The sequence below is a fragment of the Bubalus bubalis genome, chromosome 24, assembly GCF_019923935.1.
Source record: "Bubalus bubalis isolate 160015118507 breed Murrah chromosome 24, NDDB_SH_1, whole genome shotgun sequence".
In the NCBI taxonomy this organism is placed as follows: domain Eukaryota; kingdom Metazoa; phylum Chordata; class Mammalia; order Artiodactyla; family Bovidae; genus Bubalus; species Bubalus bubalis.
In genome coordinates this window covers 25,263,921-25,286,129 of record NC_059180.1, presented here as the reverse complement: position 1 = coordinate 25,286,129, position 22,209 = coordinate 25,263,921, and the positions used below count along the sequence as shown (strand labels likewise).

The following is a 22,209-nucleotide window of genomic DNA, read 5'->3' as shown; positions in this document are numbered from 1 at the left end:
GCTTTCCTTGTGGTTCAGCTGGTAAAGAATCCACCTGCAATGCAGGAGACCTGGTTCGATCCCTGGGTTGGGAAGATCCCCTGGAGAAGGGAAAGGCTACCCACTCCAGTATTCTGGCCTGGATAATTCCATGGACCGTATAGTCCATGGGGTTGCAAAGAGTTGGACACAACTGAGTGACTTTCACGTTCACTTCATTTCACCATTATATATGATGAAAATCTCCAGAAAGGTGGCCCCTTACAGGAGAGGAAGCTGGGCATGATGGCTAAAACCTTGGGCTCTGAAGCTTCATTGCCTGGGCTCAAATTCTGGATTTGCCTTATCTTAGATAATGAACTAGGGCAAGTTTTTTAACCTGAGATACACAGATGATAAATGCCGACAGTACTTTTTAATTAAGGTATATACATTATTTTTTAGATACAGTGCTATTGTACCATAACAGACTACAGTATAGTGTAATCACAACTTTTATATGCACTGGGAAACCAACAAATTGTGTGACTCACTTTATTATTACTTATTGAGGTAGTCTGGAACCAAACCTGCAATGACCCCTAGGTCTGCCTGTGCTGTGCTTAGTCGCTCAGTCATGTCCGACTCTTTGTGACTCCATGACTGTAGCCCGCCAGGTTCCTCTGTCCATGGGATTCTCCAGGCAAGAATACTGGAGTGTGTTGCCATTTCCTTCTCCAGGCATCTTCCTGACCCAGGGATCAGACCTGGGTCTCCTGCACTGTGGGCAGATTCTTCACCAACTGAGCTACTGGCAAAGCCTGGTCTGTCTGTACTTCATCCCAATTCTCACCACTATGGGGAAGTAAGTGTGTTCAGGGCCATGGCTGCCTCTGCAATCTGATAAGTCCTATTGAACCCCATCTTGCAATAATACTCTTAAATGCACAAAATACAAATGGTTATTTGTCCATATGATATCACAATATTACAAACTAAATTGGCAATAGATTAATACACGAATATCTTCATTAGTATTCAAAAACAAGAACTAGCGGCAGATCTAATCACTGCTGTAATTTCAAAGCCAAGATGAGCACACGAGCTATTCCCAGACAACTGCAACATGTAGAAGGGATGGGAAGACACCTTGTGATTTTCCCGGTGATGAAGACACAGGCTCTATTAGCCCTAACTGTGGTGTGCTGCTCGCATTCCCCATGGAAGGAAAGATGACATTTCAGCTGGAGGTGGGTGAGAACAAAGCCGTACTTTCTCTAAGGGCAGGCTACTTCTGCAGAGGAGCATGGGCAGCGTGGGCTGCGGTACCTTCTATGCTGCGAATGTCCTCCCGCCACAGCTCCAGGTGGGTCGTCATCTCGCGAGCCTTCTCTATGAACCTCTTCCAAGACTTGCTGCTATACCGTTTCCACTGGTCCCACTCAGACAGGTACTTCATTTGGGTCTCCTGAATGTCCCTGCATTAATAAACAAGCATGAGAATGGCAGGGTCCCCAACTTCAGCATCAGATCAAGCCCCTACCGAGAGGATGTGGAAAACCTGGAGCCCTCATACACTGCTGGTGGGAATGCAAAACAGTGCGACCACAAGGCAAAAGTTTGGCAGCTCCTCAAAATTTAAACAAAGAATTGCCATATGACCCAGCAATTCCACTCCTAGGTAGAGACTCCAGAAGAATTGAAAACAAGGTCCAAACAAAAACTTGTACACAAATATTCAGTGCAGCACTGATAAGAGTAGCCAAAAGATGCTAACAACCTAAATCTCTATCAAAGGATAAGTGGATAAACAAACTGATATAGCCACACAATAGAATATTATTCAGTCATAAAAAGGAAGTACCGATACATGCTACAACTTCAGTGAACCTTAAAAACATGCAGCTAAGTGAAAGAAGTCAGACACAAAAGGTCCTGTATTATACGATTCCATTTACATGAAATATCCAGAATGGCAAATCTACAGAGATAGAGAGTAGAATAATGGTTGGCAGGAGCTGGGGGTTAGGGGGAACAGAGTGACTGCAGAAAGCAACGCGGCTTTGGAGGTTGCAGAGCCGTAAGACAGAAAGAGCCTGGGTCCCTGAGTGACTGCAAAGTCTCCCCTTGACCTCAGCCCAGGACCTTTATGTGAGCAAGAAATAAATTTCTAGTATGCTGAGATTTTATGTGTGTGGGTATCTTTGTCATAGCAGCTTAGCTTATCCCAAGTAATAAACTTAATTATGTGAACTCGTCAGGAAATGTATTCTATGCCTAAAAGGCCCCCTTTCCCAAAACAGACATCATATGCCCTCCAGACGGCGAATGGACAAACCTTAGTCTCCGCTTCTCAGAAATGTTCAGTGCATATTTTCGAATGGATTGGCTATCAAGGTCTTCAGTGAGTTCTCCCTCCAGTTGGAAATTGTAAGAGTCTGTTGGCTTCAGCAAAGTGCCACTTTGCTTGTCCCGGGAAAGGATGGTTGTCCTCTTACGAGCAATGGAGCGGTAACTTGGCAATTCTTGAAGGAAATTCACAGGTGGCGATGAAAAGCAACTGGAGTCCAAAGAGAGGCTCTCTGGGTAAGAAAGAAGAAAACCATCATTCTCCCCAGTGAACCTGGGAGCCAAAAACCAAAACTTACTTAGGACACTTGGATCTCAGAGACCCTAACTAAACCTCACAGACACTCAGGAGCCTAGGGCGCTGACCAAAGGACTTCTTAATTATTTTATTTACCAGGATGGTATTCAAGTTCAGGACAATAAAATCATCTGCAAAAGGGTTCACTTTAAGCAGACGTGTTTGCAAACATGCTTTACATTACATGATACTTGCATTCTAGTGTTTGGCTGCAGCCACTTGCTAAGTGTGAGGTTTGGAGTAACCCAACCTGCTTTTCATTTGTCAAATGGGATGCACAGTGACAAGAACATCATCGTCAACAACAACAACAATAATAATAGGGTTTATGGAGCATTTCCTATGCACCAGGCACTGTGTTAAGAGAGTCACACACACTCATGGGATGTGGACTGGCCTAATGACCTGCCTGGACCAACAGAATGCAACAAAAGTGATGCTGTGTCAGTTCTAAGTCCAGCCTCAGGAGGCCTTGCCGGCTTCAGCTGCTCTCTGGACCAGCTGCTGCTTTGTGAACAAGCCGGAGCTAACCTGCTGGAGGTGGAGACCAGGCAGAGAGGGGATGATTGCTCCAGGCCAGCCTACACAGTCTACAGTTGCTCAACTGACCACTGATCCCTCACACATAGGGAGGCAGGTACTATTATCATCCCCATTTTACAGATGAGAAAACAAAGTCACTCATGGTTCCCCAACCCCTTGCCCAAGTCCTCAAAGCCCTGCACAATCTGACTCCTGCCTGCCTGCCAGCTCCTCAGGCCCTGTGCCCTCCAAACTACATTTCTTAGGATCCTTCATACACTAAACTGGGCCTGATCCCTCTTCCTCAGGGCCTTTGCACATGCTGTTCCCTCTGCCTGGACAGAATCTGCTCCATCTCTTAGCTCCTACTTGAAAGTCTCTTCCTCGAGGAAACCATCCCTGCCTCACCGTACTTCTACTGTTACATATTTTCCCATACACAGTAAGCCCTTGACAGCACTTACCACAATCTATAACCTTGTATTTATTTGTATGGCTATGTGAGCACGTCCGTCTTGCCCCGTGGACTCTAAGTTCTTGGAGGGTAGGGACCGTGATGATTTCCTCACCATTGCGACCCAGGACCCAGCGTAGTAGTTCAAGAAAATACTTGGCTCAGAGCAGTTCAACACTCACTCATTGATGGATGGATGAGAGGATGACATCTGTACTTTGCCTGTGCTTAGAAAGTGTGTTGGTGGGGAGGGGAGCTGCAAACAGAGCCAGGTCTGCCTACTCAAGACTATTCACGCTGCTCCATCAGGTCATGGCTGGAGGCCAAGTTTCGCTGTGCCCTGTACAGCAGTCCACGAAGGGAGAGCTTTCCTTTTGGAGGTGAGGAATGAACACCACCATCAGGGTGGATTTTATGCCTGATCTGATCCTAACTGGGGAAGACCATCCTGAATGGAGACAGGACATGGAAGGAGGAGGTAGGAGGCAGCTGTAATAATAAGCAATTCCCCCGACAGGCAGCAAAGCTTCTTTGGATTTGAATCCAGGATCTGTCAATTACCAGCTGCGTCTCTGGGAAAGTTACTTAAATCTCTCTGAGCTTCAGTTGCCTCACCTCAAAAATGAATTCATTCACCAAGTATACCTATCGTGTGTCAGATGTGGAGCAAGGGATACTGAAGTGAACAAAGTAAACATCTGACTCACACGACACTTGTTTTCTAAGGAGGGGGCATAGCAAGATCAGACAATACACATGCAATAAATATGCCAGGAAGTGTGTGCGTGCTCAGTCACTCAGTTGTGTCTGACTCTTTGCAACCCCATGGACTGTAGCCAGCTATGCTCCTCTGTCCACGGGATTTCCCAGGCAAGAATATTGGAGTGGGTAGTCATTTCCTCCTCCAGGGGATCTTCCTGACTCAGGGATCGAACCCTTGTCTCTGTGCTTCCTACATTGGCAGGTGGGTTCTTTACCACTAGTGCCAGCTGGGAAGCCCATGCCAGGAAGTAATGAGTGCAAAAAAAAAAAAAAAAAAGAGTCAGGTAAGGGCACAGAGGTAACAGGCAGGGTACCTTGTTTTTTATAAGATCGAGTCAGGTATGGCTTCTCTACTAAGGTAGCATTTAAGCTGAGGCCTAAATGGAGGGGTGGTATGTATACCCTGTGGATACTGGGTGAAGGGAATTTTGGGAGAGGGAAACAAGTGCAAAAGCCCTGAGGCAGGGGTGTGCACCGTGTGTTTGAAGACGAGGACAGAGGCCTGGGTGGCTGGGGAAGAGTGAATGAATGGGAGCCTCACGGGGTCTTTTGCTGGAGGCCCCCAAAGAGCCACACCAGCCCTCTGGGGTCCCCTCCCCTTGAATCTGGGCTGGATCTGTGACTTGCTTTCACCAAAGTTGCAACAGAGGTGACACTCTGCCAGTTCCAGACTCAAGCCTTAAAAGGCCTGGAAGCTTCTACCTTTCCCTGCTGGCTCAGATGGTAAAGAATCTGCCTGCAATGCAGGAGACTCTGTTCGATCCTTGGATCAGGAAGATCCCCTGGAGAAGGGAATGGCTACCCACTCCAGCATTCTTGCCTGGAGAATTCCAAGGACAGAGGAGCCTGGTGAGCTATAGACCATGGGGTCACAAAGAACTGGACATGACTGAGCAGCTAACATTTTCACTTGTGCTGTTGGAAGCCTGGGGCTGCTGTGTAAGAAGTTCACCTGTGCTGCGGGCACGACCACGTGGAGAGAAAGAAGCTGCAAGCCTCCAAGGAAGACAGCCAAGGAACTGGATGACAGCGAGAACCAAGGTCCTGGCTTATGAACCCAGTGAGCTGGGGTCCCCAGCCCTCCGGGTCATCCCCGCCATGGGCGTGAAAAGGCCACTGGATGCTCAGAGCCAGCAGACATGACACACAGCTGAGCAAACTGTCTCCTCTGTAGCCTGTTCAGTTCCGGATGCACAGGATCAGCAGAAAGATTACAATGGCTTAAGCTATCACGTGTGGCGCAATCTATTAAGCAACAAGAGGGAGCTGGGACAGAAAGAGTAGAAAGCAGGGGTCAGAGGTGGCCAGGCCAGACCAGGTCAGACTCTGTGGGCTGGGCTATGACCTTTCGATGTGGCAGATGGGCAGTCACCCAGGGTTCTGGGCCAAAGCATGTTGTGATCTGACCACATTTCAAAGGGTCACTCTGTAGGCTTTGAGGCTGAGGACGAGACCCATCACAGGAGTGCCAGCTTATGAGACTCAAAGGCGATCATGCAGATAGAAACACTGAGCACAGCCCGGCACGCAGCAGGCTCCGTCAATGTACTTATAGACAGCAGGGCACTGGGAGAGGAGGACCGGCCAAGGCTCGATCCAAGCTGGAGTCTGACGGTGCAGAGCCGTAATCGTCACCTCTCTGATGGGCGTGTTCACACGGTACAGCAGCTGACCCACTGACGATGACACAGACACGCGTCTGGAGCGCCGCCAGTCGCCAAGTATAAGCCTGCGAATCCCACTCAACCTTTCACTCCCAGGCCCCCACACTCCCTGAGGGTATGACAGACTTCCATAAACTTCCATTGGTAATGTGGTCCCTAAGCAAACACGAGGGGCGGGGTGGGAGTGGACTGAAGGCTACGGAGTCCAAGCCCAGCTGGAGGCTGCTTCTCCCTCTGGCCAGCGACAAAGGGCTGTTATTAACCAGAACAAAGGTCTTTGCATCTGATGGGGGATATTCACTGAATATTCAGTGACCACGAGGTCAGGGACCCAGGGCTGGAGCTGGAAGCTGACACCCCAGTGGAGACAAAGACCATCTCTGAGTCACTTGTTTCTCATCTCAGGAACAGGGGATATAATACCATGATCTCATCGAAGTGATCATGAGGACACATTTACCAACAGCATAAATAATACTGGCTCGGAATATTTGAACTATTGGAAGTATACAATATGTATCACCACAGTCAATTCTCTTGAGCTACTCTTTGAACAGAATTGTCCTGTTTTACAGATGAAGAAACTGAGGCTCAGAAGGCTAGGTGTTTTGCCACTCACACAGCTGGAAGTGCTGAAACTAGGAACCTCTCACGTGGCAAAGCTATAGGCTTTACTAATTTGAAAATACTTCATAGACACTACAATGCCATACAAATTAACTATTGGATTATTCTTGCATCCACACCACAGGAAGGATACATCCTGTCCACATTTCCCAACAACAGTCTCTTGTGGAAAATTCTATTTTCAAAATGGCCAGTGATTCCCTGGTGGTCCTTGGAGTAGGACCCCGAGCTTCTACTGCAGGGGGCACAGGTTTGATCCCTAGATAGGGAGCTAAGATCCCACATGCCACAATGTGACCCTCCCCTACAAAGAAAATCCAAAATGGCCATCATTGAAGAGGAATGCTTTTTTCTTTTCAGACATCCCTGGAAGTTCTCCATCTTCAAGTTAAAAAAAAAAAAAAATTCACAACCTTTGGACACAGGCATCATTTTTATAGCTGATCTACCTAGGACCACATACTTTCTACAGCATGATGTCACTGAATTTCTTATGCCAACCTGGGGGAGGTGCCCTGGCTTTCTTCAGGGACCTGAGGCCCAGAGAGATGGCAGCTTGCCCAAGGCTTTGATGCCAAGACAGATTCCTGGTTCTACCGCTTCTTAGAAAGGCAGGTAGCATCACCTCTCCTAGCCTTGGATTTCTCGTTTGAGAGGACAAGAATGTCTCATGAATGTCAGATGTTCTCTTGAGCTGATCGTTTAAGCCTGTGGTGTGTGGGCTCCTTGATGACCATTTGCCTGGGAGGGGGCGCATGTCTCAGATACTGGGGTGCCCCCATCTAGGAAGCTCTAGAAGCTATTGGCCACTGGAGCCAGATTTCAGCAAGTAGGTGGTTACTTAGGTGGGAGGATGGCCAGATAATTACAGGGGATATGGAGGCAGGGGCAGGTATAACAATGCTGTCCTTCCAGGTTAAGAACAAAGTTAGTCTCTTTGAAGCTTAGAGCAGTGTCGTGCTCACAGAAAGCCCTCCATCTGAAGAATGAATGAATGAATGGGCAGAGGCAGGCACATCTAGAGAGCATCTTCAGGTCCCAATTTCCCTGGCAGCTCTTTCCATAGGACACCAACTCCTACCAAAGGGCACAAACATTCCCAGAATGTGGGCACAGGCCAAACGGCACTAAAACCACCACCACCTCCCTCACGAGCTTGCCAAAAACCTAGCCCGACTGGATGGGTGCTGGCTTCCCTTCAGGGTTTTTCTTCCCTCAAAGAATCATGGGAACTCTAGGAAAGAAGGGACCTTCTGGGTCATCTGGTCCAGGCAACCTGCCAGTTGCTGTGGGAATCAGTTCTGTTTGATACTTTGTATGGGATCCCTCTCTGGGTGGGACCCCAGGCTGGGGCCCGGGGCTCTGGAGATGATGAAGTTTTGCGGACTTGCTTCCTGCCTGCAAGAGCTTTCCCTCCCTTCTCCAACCGGCACGTGTCTCCTAAGTGTCCAGCCTACTACAACATCCCTGTCATTATCCCATCCTCCTCCCTAAGGATTTACCTGCATAGTCTCTGACCCTTTCCCTCCACCATTAGACTGTGACCTTCAGGAGCAAAGGGACCTCATCTCTCTCCTTTACCACTGAGTCCCCAGGTTCTAGCACAGAGCCTGACTCACAGTGGATGCTTAATAAAAATCTGTTAAATTAATGAACGCAAGCATCAATTGTGAATAAATGAATTTGGTGCTGAGGATACAGGCAACATTGGCTCACCCATCAGGCAGATCAAAGTAAATATTTAGCATACCACCAACACAGGGGCACCAAAATTGAGAAAAAGATCTAAGGAATTTAAGCATTTAATATTATTTTCTTTAGACATGATTTTTTTTCACAACTGAAAAAGTTAGCAAGAAGTATTGAGATGTTGACCACACACCGCTGGCTGCTGCTGTTTAGTCACTAAGTCATGTCTGATTCTTTGCAACCCCATGGACTGTAACCCACCCGGCTTCTCTGTCCATGACATTTCCCAGGCAAGAATACTGGAGTGGGTTAGCCAGTGATCAAACCCGTGTCTCCTGCATTAACAGGCAGATTCTTTACCACTGAGCCACCTGGGGTGCCCCTGACCATATATTACATCCTTTTCTATTTCAGATACTTTACATAAGCCAGCCCTATTAGACACATGCATATACACTCAGTTTTTGATGTTACCAATAAGACAATGCAGACAACAATTTCAGGGCTTCTTAGACTTATTTCCACTCATGTCTATGTGTGTGACATTGTTTTTATTTTGGATGCTAACTGGGGCTAGGCATCTGGATAATCTGCCCAATAACTGGCCAGCTGCCAAAGGTTCTTAATGCAGGGGCTCACGGTCCAGGGGGTCTGGTCAAAGCTGCTATGACATCTCCACCAAGTGCTCAAAAACCTCCTAGGCCAGGGACTCATCATGGCCCTACTTCTGGCAAGGCCACCCACCCACCCACCCATTGAGCCATTCACTCACTCACTCACTCAAAAAGATTTACTGAGCAATTGCTATGTGCCATGCACTGTTCGAGGACTAGGACGCAGCCTTGAAGATGACTTTAAGAACTCTCCCTGCCTCTGGAGGAAATAGACAATGAAATTTATTAAGTATATTTCAAATTGTGATAGATGCATGGAGAAAAATAAAGATGGGCAAGGTAGACATAGACAGAGAAGAGCAAGTACAAAGGGCCTGGAACTCCCCTGGTGGTCCAGTGGTCAAGAATCCACCTTTCATGCAAGTGGACACAGGTTCGATCCTGGTCGGGGAACTAAGATCTCACATGCAACCAAGTCTGTGTGCTGCAATGAACGATCTTGCATGATGCAATGAAGATCCTGCATGCTGCAACTAAGGCCCAGCACAGCCAAATAAATACATAAACATTAAAAAAAAAATTTACAAAGGCCCTGGGGCAGGACTGTGGCTAGTGATTTCAAGGAACAAGAAAGGCCAATGTAGCTGAAGGAGAGTCTGCAAAAAGAGAGGAATGGGGTAGGAGGTTGGGGAAAAACAAGCTTGCCCACATAGGACCTATGGGGAATGGTGTTACCATACTTGGGTTACGGTGGGAACTGAGGGGGATTCTGAGCAGAAGAATGACATCATCTGACTCAGATTTAACAGGATCTCTCTGAGCAGCCCTGTGGCTATTTTTGTCCTTGAGCTACACAGGTCAGTCTGGCTGTATCCCATGGCAGAACATCACGTATCAGGTCACACTGTCCTGCAGTGATGGAAATGTTCTATAATTGTACCATTTGATATGGTAACCACAAGTGGCCACTGCATAACTGAAATGTGGCTGGTGAGACTAAGGAAATGAATTTTTAATTTTATCAGACTTTATTCGATTTACACTTTACAGCCACATATAGCTAGTATCTGGGCTTCCCTTGTGGCTCAGCTGATAAAGAATCCACCCTCAATGCGGAAGACCTGGGTTCAATCCCTGGGCTGGGAAGATCCCCTGGAGAAGGGAAAGGCCAACCCACTCCAGTATTCTGGCCTGGAGAATTTCATGAACTGTATAGTCCATGGGGTTGCAAAGAGTTGGACACAACTGAGTGACTTTCACTTCACTTCACTTCATAGCTAGTAGCTACCGTATGGAACAACACAGAGGGGCCTCGTTCATAGGAGTCCAGAGTCTAGTCCGAGAGGGGAGGGGCCAGGGCCTTGAGAGCTTCCTCTGTCTGCCAGACTTGAGAACTGCAGGGCAGGGAGGACCTGCATGAGTCACACCACTGGGCACCTGGGTGGGGCACCTGGGGAATGACTGGATCCAAGGCTTTATGACCAGACAAGCAAACAGCCTTCAGGAGCAGTGACTAACTGCTCAGGGCAATCGGAGTCATGCAGGCCCCAGAACCCAGGTCTCCTGGTTTCCAAGCTTGTAGAGCATCCAGTGGGCTGTCCACAGAGCAGTTACTGTGATCCTGTCTGTCTAAGGAGGTGACAAGACCAGTCGGAGGTTAAGTACACTGGCTCCGTAGCCTGCTGCCTGGATTCTAACCCCAGCTCCACTTGCTACCTGTGTGACCTGGCAAGTTTCTTGACCATTCCATGCCTCCGTTTTCCCACCTGTAAAATAGGGGCAGCAGTTCCCACCTCACATAGCCATCTTAAGGATTAAATGGCTCTTGTATGTCAAGTGCTTAGAAAAGAGAACAGCAAAGCTTTTCTGTAAAGAACCAGATAGTAAATACTATTCACCACACAGTCTCTGCTACAACTATTCAACCTGCCACTGCAGCAGCCATAAATCCATAAATGAATGTGCATGACTGTTTTCTAATGAAACTTCATAAAAACAGGTGGTGGATCAGACTAGGCCCATGGGTTGCAGGAGACTCAGGTTCAATTCCTGGGTCAGGAAGATCCTCTAGAGATGGAAATGGCAACCTACTCCAGTGTTCTTGCCTGGGAAATCCCATGGACAGAGGACCTCGACGGGCTACAGTTCATGCGGTCGCAAAGAGTCAGAAATGACTTAGCAACTAAACAACACAACAACAGTAGTTTGCAGACCCCGAGCTGAGAGCAGTGCCCAGCATACTGTGCTATGTACTTGAAGCCAGGACTCTGGTTATTTACTGATGAATTTAATGTAATCTGCAGTCGGGGGAGGAGGTCTTCTTGCTAAGGATTCCCTATGTAGAATTTATCTTCCTTGGCTAGGACCTCTCCAAAAATGATTTCCAACATTCCTGAAAGTGACAATATCCACATTCACCTTTACTGAGCATTTACCATGTGCCATGATTATGTCAAACCCTTTACATAGTTATCTCCTGTGACCCTCAGGATGGGCTTTTCTTACATTTTGCTCTCATTTTGCAATACAGAAAGTTCAGAGAAGACAAGAGCTTTGCCCAAGGCTGACTTAAGGTCTGAACCATGAGGGTAAAGACCTCAGCGTGTCTTACTCACCCTTATACCCCTGGTGATTAGCATGGGGTTGGCTAAAAAAACATGTCACAGATACACAGATACAGCAGCTCTAGATTAGCAACATTAACTTCCTCCTGCTTCAGTAGCTTGCCAAGTAACTTCTCAGGGCCTCAGTTTCCAGGGAGGTAAAATGGGCAAGAAATACCACCTACTCGATGGCATCACTGACTCAATAGCATCACCAACTCGATGGACATGAGTTTGAGCAAGCTCCGGGAGTTGCTGATGGACAGGGAGGCCTGGCGTGCTGAAGTCCATGGGGTTGCAAAGAGTCAGACACGACTGAGCGACTCAACTGAAACTGAATACCACCTACATTGAGTGGCTGTAAGGAATTCCAGAAAGTTCTACATGCGAGTCCCAAATTCAACTGCTAAGGGAGTCTGCCAGACCTTCAGGAACCGGCTCCGGCTTGCTGCGCTCATCCCATCTCCTCTCCAAGCTCCAGCCCGAGGCCTCCTCAGATGCACGCAGATCCTCCCCACCTCTGCCCTCTGCTCCCCTCACTGCCCCTCTTGAACGCTCTTCCCACCTGTTCTTCCCACTCACCTGCACTGGCTCCTCCACATCCCTGGACCCCAGCTCAGTGGTCCCTCCTGGAAAGCCAGCAGGCAGCCGCTCTCCTCTCTATACCATCACCTGTTTATCTCCTTCTCAGCAGCTATGCTTAGCTGTCTCTGACCCTATTTCCCTCTGTTTAGGGTCTCCCCTGTTGGATTAGAAGCTTCATGAAAGCACGTCCCTCGCCCGCCTCTTCCATCACTGGGCCCACGCCTGGTACATGCTTTTGGCTCAGAGTCAGTTTCTGGCCTCCTCCGGGGAGGAGGGTGGGTGGGGGCAGCTCCACAGAAGGACTGGGTGGTCCCACAGCCAAACAATACTCCTTTTAAAAGCAGCCAGACTGCAACAAAGTTTACAGCACTGAAAAGTCATTTCCCCCTTTTATACCTTAAATTCTTTACTTCCTGCAAAAAACAAACCAAAAAAAGCCACTGAGGGCGGCCTTTGGGCCTAATCTGGGCCTGAGCTGCTGGGCAGACGGAGCTCTTGGCCTCTTCTAGACAGAGGGGGAAAAAATCACTCAGGTCAGATGGCTGGCTCACCAGAGAACCAACCACTTCAGTCTGTGTCCAGACCTGAACAAGAGTCCTCCCACCCAGGACACCTTTGAGGAGTGACCTGGATGAATGGACCTAGCAGATTAAGTAAAAACATAAAACCAGAAAAACCACTACAGGTCAAATGGTTACTTGTCTTCAAATGTTAAACAATCTGTCAGACTAAAATAGCCCACAAAATAGCTGTTTAACTACATAAGTGTCTATCAGGTAACGCTAGAACACCTGCAGTCATCAAACCTTATAATACTGGGCTAGAAAAGGCCCTAATAAGCATAATGATAACGTGATAATAATCAAACCAAGAGCTACCACTCAACCCCATTTGACAAGCTTATCTCATTAAATCCTTTCAGTGACACTAGCAGACCAGGGTATGAAGCTATTTTGGAATTAGAGGTGTGATGGTTGTTTCATATTTCGAATGCACTACAAGGTGCTGAATTGCACACTTCAAAGTGGGTGATTTTGTTACGTGAATTATACCTCGATCCTCCCCTAAAGAAGGCACTGCATGCATGCTAGCTGAAGGACTCCTGACTGGAACAAGCATGTAATTACCCTACACATACTGCACACCTCATTTACTGGCTGGTATGGAGTCGGACATGACTGAGCAACTGAACCGAACGGAATGAAGTCCTGATGGGCTGGAACAGTCTCTCTGGGCATATGTGGTTAGAGTAAATTCTAAGTCATGAGAGAGGAAAGGGGAAGGAGCCTTTATGGCTTATTGTAATTTTAGAGGGTCTAAAATATTTGTGAAAAGCTTCTGAGATAGACTTTATGGGACACTGTCTAAACTTCATGGAACAGAGGGAATTTCATAACATTGCCTAAGACTCTCCAGGCCAACCATCCTTTTTCGTTTCGATTTTCCCAGAATCATGCTGCTGCTAAGTCACTTCAGTTGTGTCCGACTCTGTGCGACCCCATAGACGGCAGCCCGCCAGGCTCCCCCGTCCCTGGGATTCTCCAGGCAAGAACACTGGAGTGGGTTGCCATTTCCTTCTCCAATGCATGAAAGTGAAAAGTGAAAGCGAAGTTGCTCAGTCGTGTCCAACTCTTAGCGACCCCATGGACCGCAGCCTACCAGGCTCCTCCGTCCATGGGATTTTCCAGGCAAGAGTACTGGAGTGGGGTGCCATCCGGGATCATAGTGTCCACTAAAATAAGGGACGTGCAAACAAACCACTATACATACAACTGACTACCAACAAGGATGCAAAATGTGAAGGCTCTGGATGTTTGTCATCTTGTAGGAACACAAAGGGACTTCCCAGGTGACCCTAGTGGTAAAGAATCTACCTGCAATGCAGGAGATGTGGGTTTGATCCCTGAGCCAGAAAGATCCTCTGGAGGAGGAAATCGCAACCCAGGCCAGTATTCTTGCCTGGGAAATCCCATGGACAGAGGAGCCTGGCAGGTTACAGTCCACGGGTTTGCAAAGAGTCAGACACAACTGAGGAACTGAACACAGGGGAACAGAGACATCATAACAACAGTTAATGCTTACATGGTCCACAGCAGTCGGTCCCCAGGATGCACTCCCTCCCCCCAGGAGGAGTACAATATTCTCCTCCCAACATTCACGCCTTTAAACAGGCCCCACTCACACTGAACAGGGCTGACCCATGGGAACAAAACAAGTAACAGAGTGATTTCTAAGACCAGTTCATATAAGACACCACAGCTTCCGCCTTGCTCTCTCTTGGATCATCTGCTCTGGAAGAAGCCGGCCACTGTGTCTCGAGGACACTTAGACAGCCCTCTGTGAGGTCCACATGGAGAGGAACTGAGGCCTCCTGTCAACAGCCAGTGTCTGCCCATCCATGTGAGCAAGTCATCCTGGAAGGGATCCGCCAGCCCCAGGCAAGCGTTCGGATGACTGCATGGCTACGCTGGCTGACCCCATGACTGCAACTTCACAAGAGACTCTGGGCCAAGAAAGCTGAGACAGCTCATTTCCCAATTCCTGACCCACAGAAACTGGGAGATACGTGATTATTATTGTTCTAAGCTTCTAAACGTGGGGATAATTTGTTACACAGTGTAGATAACTGATATAAGCACTTATTTATGTAAATTATCTGAATCCTTGAAATGACCCCTGAAGTAGGTTTTATCATTATTTAATCCATAAGGAAACTGAGGCACCAAGCACTTACGTACCTTTCTCAAGGACAAAACCAGTAAATGGGAAAAAGAGGATGGGCATCTGGGAGTCCAAAGTCTAGACTCAAAACCAACTACACTACAGCTCCCACTGTGGCTGCAGGTATGAGGCAGGAGATGGGCCCTAGGCTAGGCATTTACAACTGGCCTCCTGTTCAACCTCCTGGCATAAGAAGATGAGCTCCAGTCCTGTTTACATCTCCCAAAGCAAGAGACAATCAGGCTCCAGGACTACCTATTTATGGCCAGACTCCTGTCTATATTTCGAGATCTACACCTTGATATAGAAAGCAGCAACTGGAATAGGGTTAATAACCAGACATTAGTCATTTTTGTGGCAGGGACAGAGTGAGATTAAACGCTTTAAAGGGTCATATATTTCCCATCCCTGGGGCAAGGGAGACATTGGGAGTCAAAAAGGAGGAGACATCACCCCATAATATGTGATGCTAAGGGTGTCACATAGGCCTCTGGGCTGAAATCCATCTTGGAAAAAAGTTGCACATCTATGTAGGGGAGGTCTATATAAATGACTTAACCACCTCTTTTCCGCATTCCTCCTCACAAGGGGGTATGTCCAAACCCTTTCTCTATGGGTGTGCATCTCTGCTTTTCTTCCATCTTAACTAAACCATTTCTCTCTGTTCTCTCCCTCTTGTGGTTGTGCTGTATCTCTAATATTAAACATTATACCTGCATTTACAGTTTTTGCCACTGTGAGAAAAGAATTTCCCCTGGGGGCAAAGATCCAGGGAAAAACAGCTTTTAGCCTTTAGCCCTTGCAGGTCTGGTGGCGGCTAGGATTCCTGGTGCTCATCCAGGCTACCCAGGTTCAATTCCTGGGCAGAGAATTAAGATCTTGCTTCAGGCTACCACTCACTGCTGCCTCAAAGAAATCAGGTACAGCCCATCATTCATTTATTCAATGAATGTTCAGCAGGTACCATGTGCTGGATGCTGTTCTACATCCCAGAGGAACAAGAAAAAGCCTCTGCTTCTCATGTCACCCACAGTCTAGAAGGGAAAAGAGCTAAATAAATGAGGAAATGTTCAAACCAGATGACTTCAGATGGTGCTAAGTGCTTTTGAAGGCATAAGCAAGGTAACTGGTCAGGGTAAGAGGGATGGGGCCACTTCTGCAGACAACAAGACTCCAGAGGTCTGTCTCTCTGATGTGACAAGTGAGCAGAGACCTGACAGGAAGTAGAAAGAGGTGCCATATGAAGATCAAAGAGAAATGTACTCCAGGCAAAGAGCAGCAGAAGTAAAGGTCCTGAGGCAGAAATGACATTGATATGCTGGAGGAATGACAAGGCAGTCAGCGTAACTGGAGCGAGATGGGCTAAGGTAAGGCTGGAGGTGATGAGAGCCTGCAGAGGTGGGCTGGGGTCCTTGTTGGAGGCCGTAAGTTTATTCTCAGAGCAGTGGGAAGCCACTGTAAAGTTTTAATTAAGAAAGGAAGTACTGTTGTTTAGTCACTAAGTGAAAGTTAAGTGAAAGTGTTAGTTGCTTGGTCATGTCTGACTCTGCAGCCCCATGGACAGTAGCCCATCAAGCTCCTCTGCCCATGGAATTCTCCAGACAAGAATACTGGAGTGGGGAGCCATACCCTTCTCCAGGGGATCTTCCAGACCCAGGGATCAAAACTGGGTCTCCTGCATTGCAGGCAGATCCTTTACTGTCCGAGCCACTAGGGAAGCCCTGTTTAGCCACCAAGTCGTATCCAACTCTTTTGCAACCCCATGGACTGTAGCCCAACAGGCTCCTCTGTCCATGGGATTTCCCAGGCAGGAATACTGGAGTGAGTTGTCATTCCCTTCTCCAGGGGATCTTCGAGACCCAGGGATCAAACCCTGGTCTCGGTGCACTGGCAGGCAAATTCTTTACCACTGAGCCGACCAAGTATATTGTTTATTCAACTATAAGAAAGAAATAATGCCATTTGCAGCAACACGTATGGACCTAGAGATTATCATACTAAATGAGGTAAGTCAGAAAAAGAAAGACAAATACCATATGATATAACTTATATATAGAATCTAAAATACGACACAAAGGAACTTACCTATGAAACAGAAACAGATTCATAGACATTGAGAACAGACTTGGGGATGCCAAAGGGAAAGAGTTTGGGGGAAGGATGGATTGGGAGTTTGGGATTAGCAGATGCAAACTATTATATACAGAACGGATAAGCAACAGGATCCTTCTGTATAGTACAGGAAACTATATTCAATGTAATAAACCATGAGAAAAAAATAAGGCAAGCATTGTGATCTGTTTTATCATTAAGAAGGATACACATTTCCCATTTCTATAAACCAGATGCCCCTTTGTCTCCTGCCTCCCTCCAGCTGTCCTCCCATGATGCTCATACAGTGCCTCATGGTTTACAAAGTGCAACAAAGTTATAAACACAGTCCCTTCTGAGTCCCCCACTCATGTTTGTGGGTACAAGGTCATAAAATATCATCTGTCCAAGCTAAGGGAAAGTGAAAGTTGCTCAGTTGTGTCTGACTCTTTGCGACCCCTTGGACTATACAGTCCATGGAATTCTCTAGGCCAGAATACTGGAGTGGTTAGCCTTTTCCTTCTCCAGGGGAATCTTGGACTACACAGTCCATGGGATTCTCCAGGCCAGAACACTGGAGTGGGTAGCCGTTCCCTTCTCCAGGGGATCTTCCCAACCCAGGAATCGAACTGTGGTCTCCTGCATTGCAGGCAGAGGGAGGAACCTTTTAATCAGAGGTGCTAGTTATAATACTCATGAAAAGATGCTTAGAGACCCCCGTGAACACCCAGCAAAGATATAAAAAAGATGAATCTCATGCCTTCTGTATGGAAAACCAGTGTTGGCATCTTAAATGTGATGAACTGTGACAAAATAAGAGCAATAAAAAATCAAGTGGAAAGTACTTGAATAGCTATTACTGAAGGGCTGAAATTGAGCTCATAACAACACTATTAATAATGCATTATGTTTGGACGTGAGTCTGAGTGAACTCCGGGAGTTGGTGATGGACAGGGAGGCCTGGCGTGCTGCGATTCATGGGGTCGCAAAGACTTGGACACGACTGAGCGACTGAACTGAACTGAACTGAACTGATGTTATATATATATGCCTCAGTTGTGTCCAACTCTTTGCGACCCCGTGGACTGTAGCCCGCCAGGCTTCTCTGTCCATGGGATTCTCCAGGCAAGAATACTGGAGTGGATTGCTGTTCCCTTCTCCAAAGGATCTTCCCAACCCAGGGAGTGAACATTGATCTCCTTCATTTCAGGCAGATTCTTAACCATTTGAGCTACGGGGAAGTCATTCTAATGCTTTAGAAAATGATTAACGTCAATTCCAGGCTGACTTCTTTATTCTGATTCCTGAGCAAGTTCCCAGAGTTTGGGTCTCTCAAGGTGTTTTTCTCTTTTTTTTTTCCTTCTAAATGTTGAGATCAATCCAATTAGAAGGGTCCAATGCCCAAATGCAGCAGCAGAAATGCCCAAATCTACACATATATTTTACTGTAAATCCTTGTAACAAAATCTCTGTTCTCAAACTAAAAGAGAAAAAACGCGGCAGATAAAACTTCACAGTGGGGTCTTGCATTTTGTTAAGGGCAAATATACAAATGCTGGAAGGAAGCCTGCTGGGTGCTGAAAACCTCACTGTCTTGACTGAGTAGCAGTTCTACACATTTATGTAAAAATTCACAGAGCTATACACTTTCTTAACTTTTACCTAAGGGAAAAAGGAAAAGCATATAATACTTGGCTGGCTACCACTGATCGTGTCTTTCTTGTATCAAGCACTGCGCTAGGCACTAAACACATTTTTGTCTCAACCAATCCTACCAACAGCTTATTCCCATTTTACTGAAGAAGCTGAGGTTCAGAGAGGGTAAGTCACTTACCAAAGATCACACAGCGATCAACAGCCCAGGGAGAATTCAGTTCTAGGCCCATCTAATGGTAAAGCCTCATGTGTTTGGGAGGCAGTCACCTCGTATTCCAGGACTCTTGCCTGCAAAGTCCAATGGACGGAGGAGCCTGGTGGGCTGCTGTCCATGGGGTCGCGAAGAGTCGGACACGACTGAGCGACTTCCCTTTCACTTTTCACTTTCATGCATTGGAGAAGGAAATGGCAACCCACTCCAGTGTTCTTGCCTGGAGAATCCCAGGGACGGTGGAGCCTGGTGGGCTGCCGTCTATGGCGTCACACAGAGTCGGACACGACTGAAGCGACTTAGCAGCAGCACCTCGTATTAGAATGTGAGGACTAGCTGGGCTCTCATAATCTTTTCATTTAATTTATAGGATAATTTTGAGGCTAGCCGGTGGCTCCTCGACCAGCTCTGGGAAGACAAACTCACAGCGATCGGGACTCCCACTCCAGTGCTCCTTTTGGCAGAGAGTTCTCTAAATGGGGTGAGGATGGGTTGGAGGAGCGAGAGCAGGAATAAGAAAGATCCGCTTTCCTCCAAGCCGGGAGGTGGGGAGGGGACCCGGCCCGCGCGGAGCTCCAGGCACCGCGCGCCGGGGTGCCCGCGTGCCCGCCCGCCGCCTGGCGCCCGGTCCCCGCCGCCCTACCTTGGTGGATGAAGGGCTGCCTGCTGGGCCTGCCGGGCGGGAGCGCACTGATACTGGACTCGCTCATGACTGCGCCCCGCACCCCCGAGAGACCGCCAGAGACCGGCTCCGGCAGCTACCGCCGCCTCCCGGCCTTCCCTCCGGGAGCCGGGATTCCAGGTTCCGGCGCCGACGTCATAGAGGCGGGGGCGGGGCGCCGGCGCCCTTCCCACGCCCGCCGCGCGGGACCCCAAGAGCCGCGCCGAGCAGGGTCGCGAGGTACTGGCCAGGATCCGACGGAGGGTGCAGCCCCGCGGCGTCCAGGACCTGGAATGGGAGACGCGGGTGGAGAGCCGGAGGAACCGGGAACGGGCTCCATCCAGCGGCCGCGATAAAGGGCTAACTCCCGGATTTTTTAAAGTGTAATAAAAATAACCAGGACTCAGAACAAGTGTATCTAGTAAGTTACTGTTTGGGTAAAAAAAAAAAAAAGAAGAAGAAGAAGAAGGAATATCTTTGTACATATTTATAAACACAGAAGATGACTCTCGAGTGGGGAGCTGGGAGGCTGGGTGAGAAAGGTTCAAGGAAGGATTTTTCAGTTTACCTCGTTTATCTTTGAACCTTATCCACGTTTCCTCTCTGCCTCTATCCGTGGACAGTTTAAAAGATAAAATGAAAACGAATTACGAAATATAAATGCCAAATAAAGAAATGTAATCGTATATGCAGAGTTCCGAAGAATAGCAAGGAGAGATTAAAAAAGCCTTCCTCAGTAATCAATGCAAAGAAATAGAGGAAAACAATAGAATGGGAAAGACTAAAGATTGCTTCAAGAAAATTAGAGATATCAAGAGAATATTTCAGGCAAAGATGCGCACAATAAAAGACAGAAGTGGTATGGACCTAACAGAAGCAGAAGATATTAAGAAGAGGTGGCAAGAATACACAGAAGAACTGTACAAAAAAGATCTTCATGATCCAGATAACCACGATAGTGTGATCACTCACCTAGAGCCAGACATCCTGGAATGTGAAGTCAAGTGGGCCTTAGGAAGCATCATTAGGAACAAAACTAGTGGAGGTGATGGAATTCCAGTTGAGCTATTTCAAATCCTAAAAGATGATGCTGTGAAAGTGCTACACTCAATATGCCAGCAAATTTGGAACACTCAGCAGTGGTCACAGGACTGGAAAAGGTCAGTTTTCATTCCAATTCCAGAGAAAGGCAATGCCAAAGATTGTTCAGACTACTGCACAACCGCACTCATCTCACATGCTAGCAAAGTAATGCTCAAAATTCTCCAAGCCAGGCTTCAACAGCATGCAAACCGAGAACTTCCAGATGTTCAAGCCAGATTTAGAAAAGGCAGAGAAACCAGAGATCAAATTGCAAACATCTGTTGGATCATAGATGAAGAGAGTTACAGAAAAACGTCTACTGCTTTATTGACTACTCCAAAGCCTTTGACTGTGGATCACAACAAACTGGAAAATCTGAAAGAGATGGGAATACCAGACCACCTGAACTCTCTCCTGAGAAATCTGTATGCAGGTCAAGTAGCAACAACTAGAACTGGACATGGAATAACAGACTGGCTCCGTATCAGGAAAGGAGTACATCAAGGCTATATATTGTCACCCTGCTTCTTTAACTTATATGCAGAGTACATCATGCAAAATGCCAGGATGGATGAAGCACAAGCTGGGATCAAGATTGCTGGGGGAAATATCAATAAGCTCAGATATGCAGATGACACTACCCTTATGGCAGAAAGTAAAGAAGAACTAAAGAGCCTCTTGATGAAAGTGAAAGAGGAGAGTGAAAAAATTCGCTTAAAACTCAACATTCAGCAAACTAAGATCATGGCATCTGGTCCCATCACTTCATGGCAAATAGATGGGGAAACAACGGAAACAGTGACAGAGTTTATTGTCTTGGGTCCAAAATCACTGCAAGTGGTGACTGCAGCCATGAAATTAAAAGACACTTGCTTCTTGAAAGAAAAGCTATGACCAACCTAGACAGCATATTAAAAAACAGAGACATCACCTTGCCAAAAAGGTCCGTCTAGTCAAAGCTATGGTTTTTCCAGTAGTCATGTATGGATGTGAGAGTTGGACCATAAGGAAAGCTGAGCACTGAAGAACTGATGCTTTTGAACTGTGATGTTAGAGAAGACTCCTGAGAGTCCCTTGGACTGCAAGGAGATCCAACCAGTCCATCCCAAAGGAAATCAGTCATGAATATCCTTTGGAAAGACTGATGCTAAAGCTGAAATTCCAGTCCTTTGGCCACCTGATGCGAAGAACTGACTCCTTGGAAAAGACCCTGATGCTGGGAAAGATTGAATGCGGGAGGAGAAGGGGATGACAGAGGATGAGATGGTTGGATAGCATCACCGACTCGAAGGACACAAGTTTGAGCAAGCTCTGGTAGTTGGTGATGGACAGGGAAGCCTGGTGTGTTGCAGTCCGTGGGGTCGCAGAGTGGGACACGACTGAGTGACTGAACTGAATTGAATCATATATAGGTTTGTATGGGGCTTCCCAGGTGGCACTAGCGGTGGATAACCTGCTTGCCAATGCAGGAGACATAAGAGACCCGAGTTCGATCCACTCAGCACATAGCACACATATGTTTGTGTATAATACAGGTAACTGCCAAATTAAATAAATGGGAAAGTGAAAGTGAAGATCTCTCAGTCATGTCCGACTCTTTGTGACCCCTTGGACTATACAGTCCATGGAATTCTCTAGGCCAGGATACTGGAATGGGTAGC

The 22,209-nt window shown here is 47.3% G+C and overlaps 1 protein-coding gene across 2 annotated transcripts in view; it reads right to left on the bottom strand.

Moving 5' to 3' along the window:
• TMC7 (transmembrane channel like 7) overlaps positions 1-19,780 on the bottom strand; it is a 58,471-nt gene extending 38,691 nt beyond the window's left edge. Inside the window, exons 1-3 of one of the 2 annotated variants that reach the window (XM_006073936.4) lie at positions 19,448-19,780; positions 2,297-2,540; positions 1,288-1,436 (exon numbers count right to left, since the gene is read on the bottom strand). In XM_006073936.4, the coding sequence (XP_006073998.2) occupies positions 1,288-1,436; positions 2,297-2,540; positions 19,448-19,514 (460 nt within the window). In that variant the 5' untranslated portion in view covers positions 19,515-19,780. Of the gene's footprint in view, positions 1-1,287; positions 1,437-2,296; positions 2,541-18,771; positions 18,953-19,447 lie in introns of those variants that run through there. The other variant, XM_006073937.4, reaches the window with a different exon arrangement.
• Positions 19,781-22,209: the final 2,429 nt, after the last annotated feature.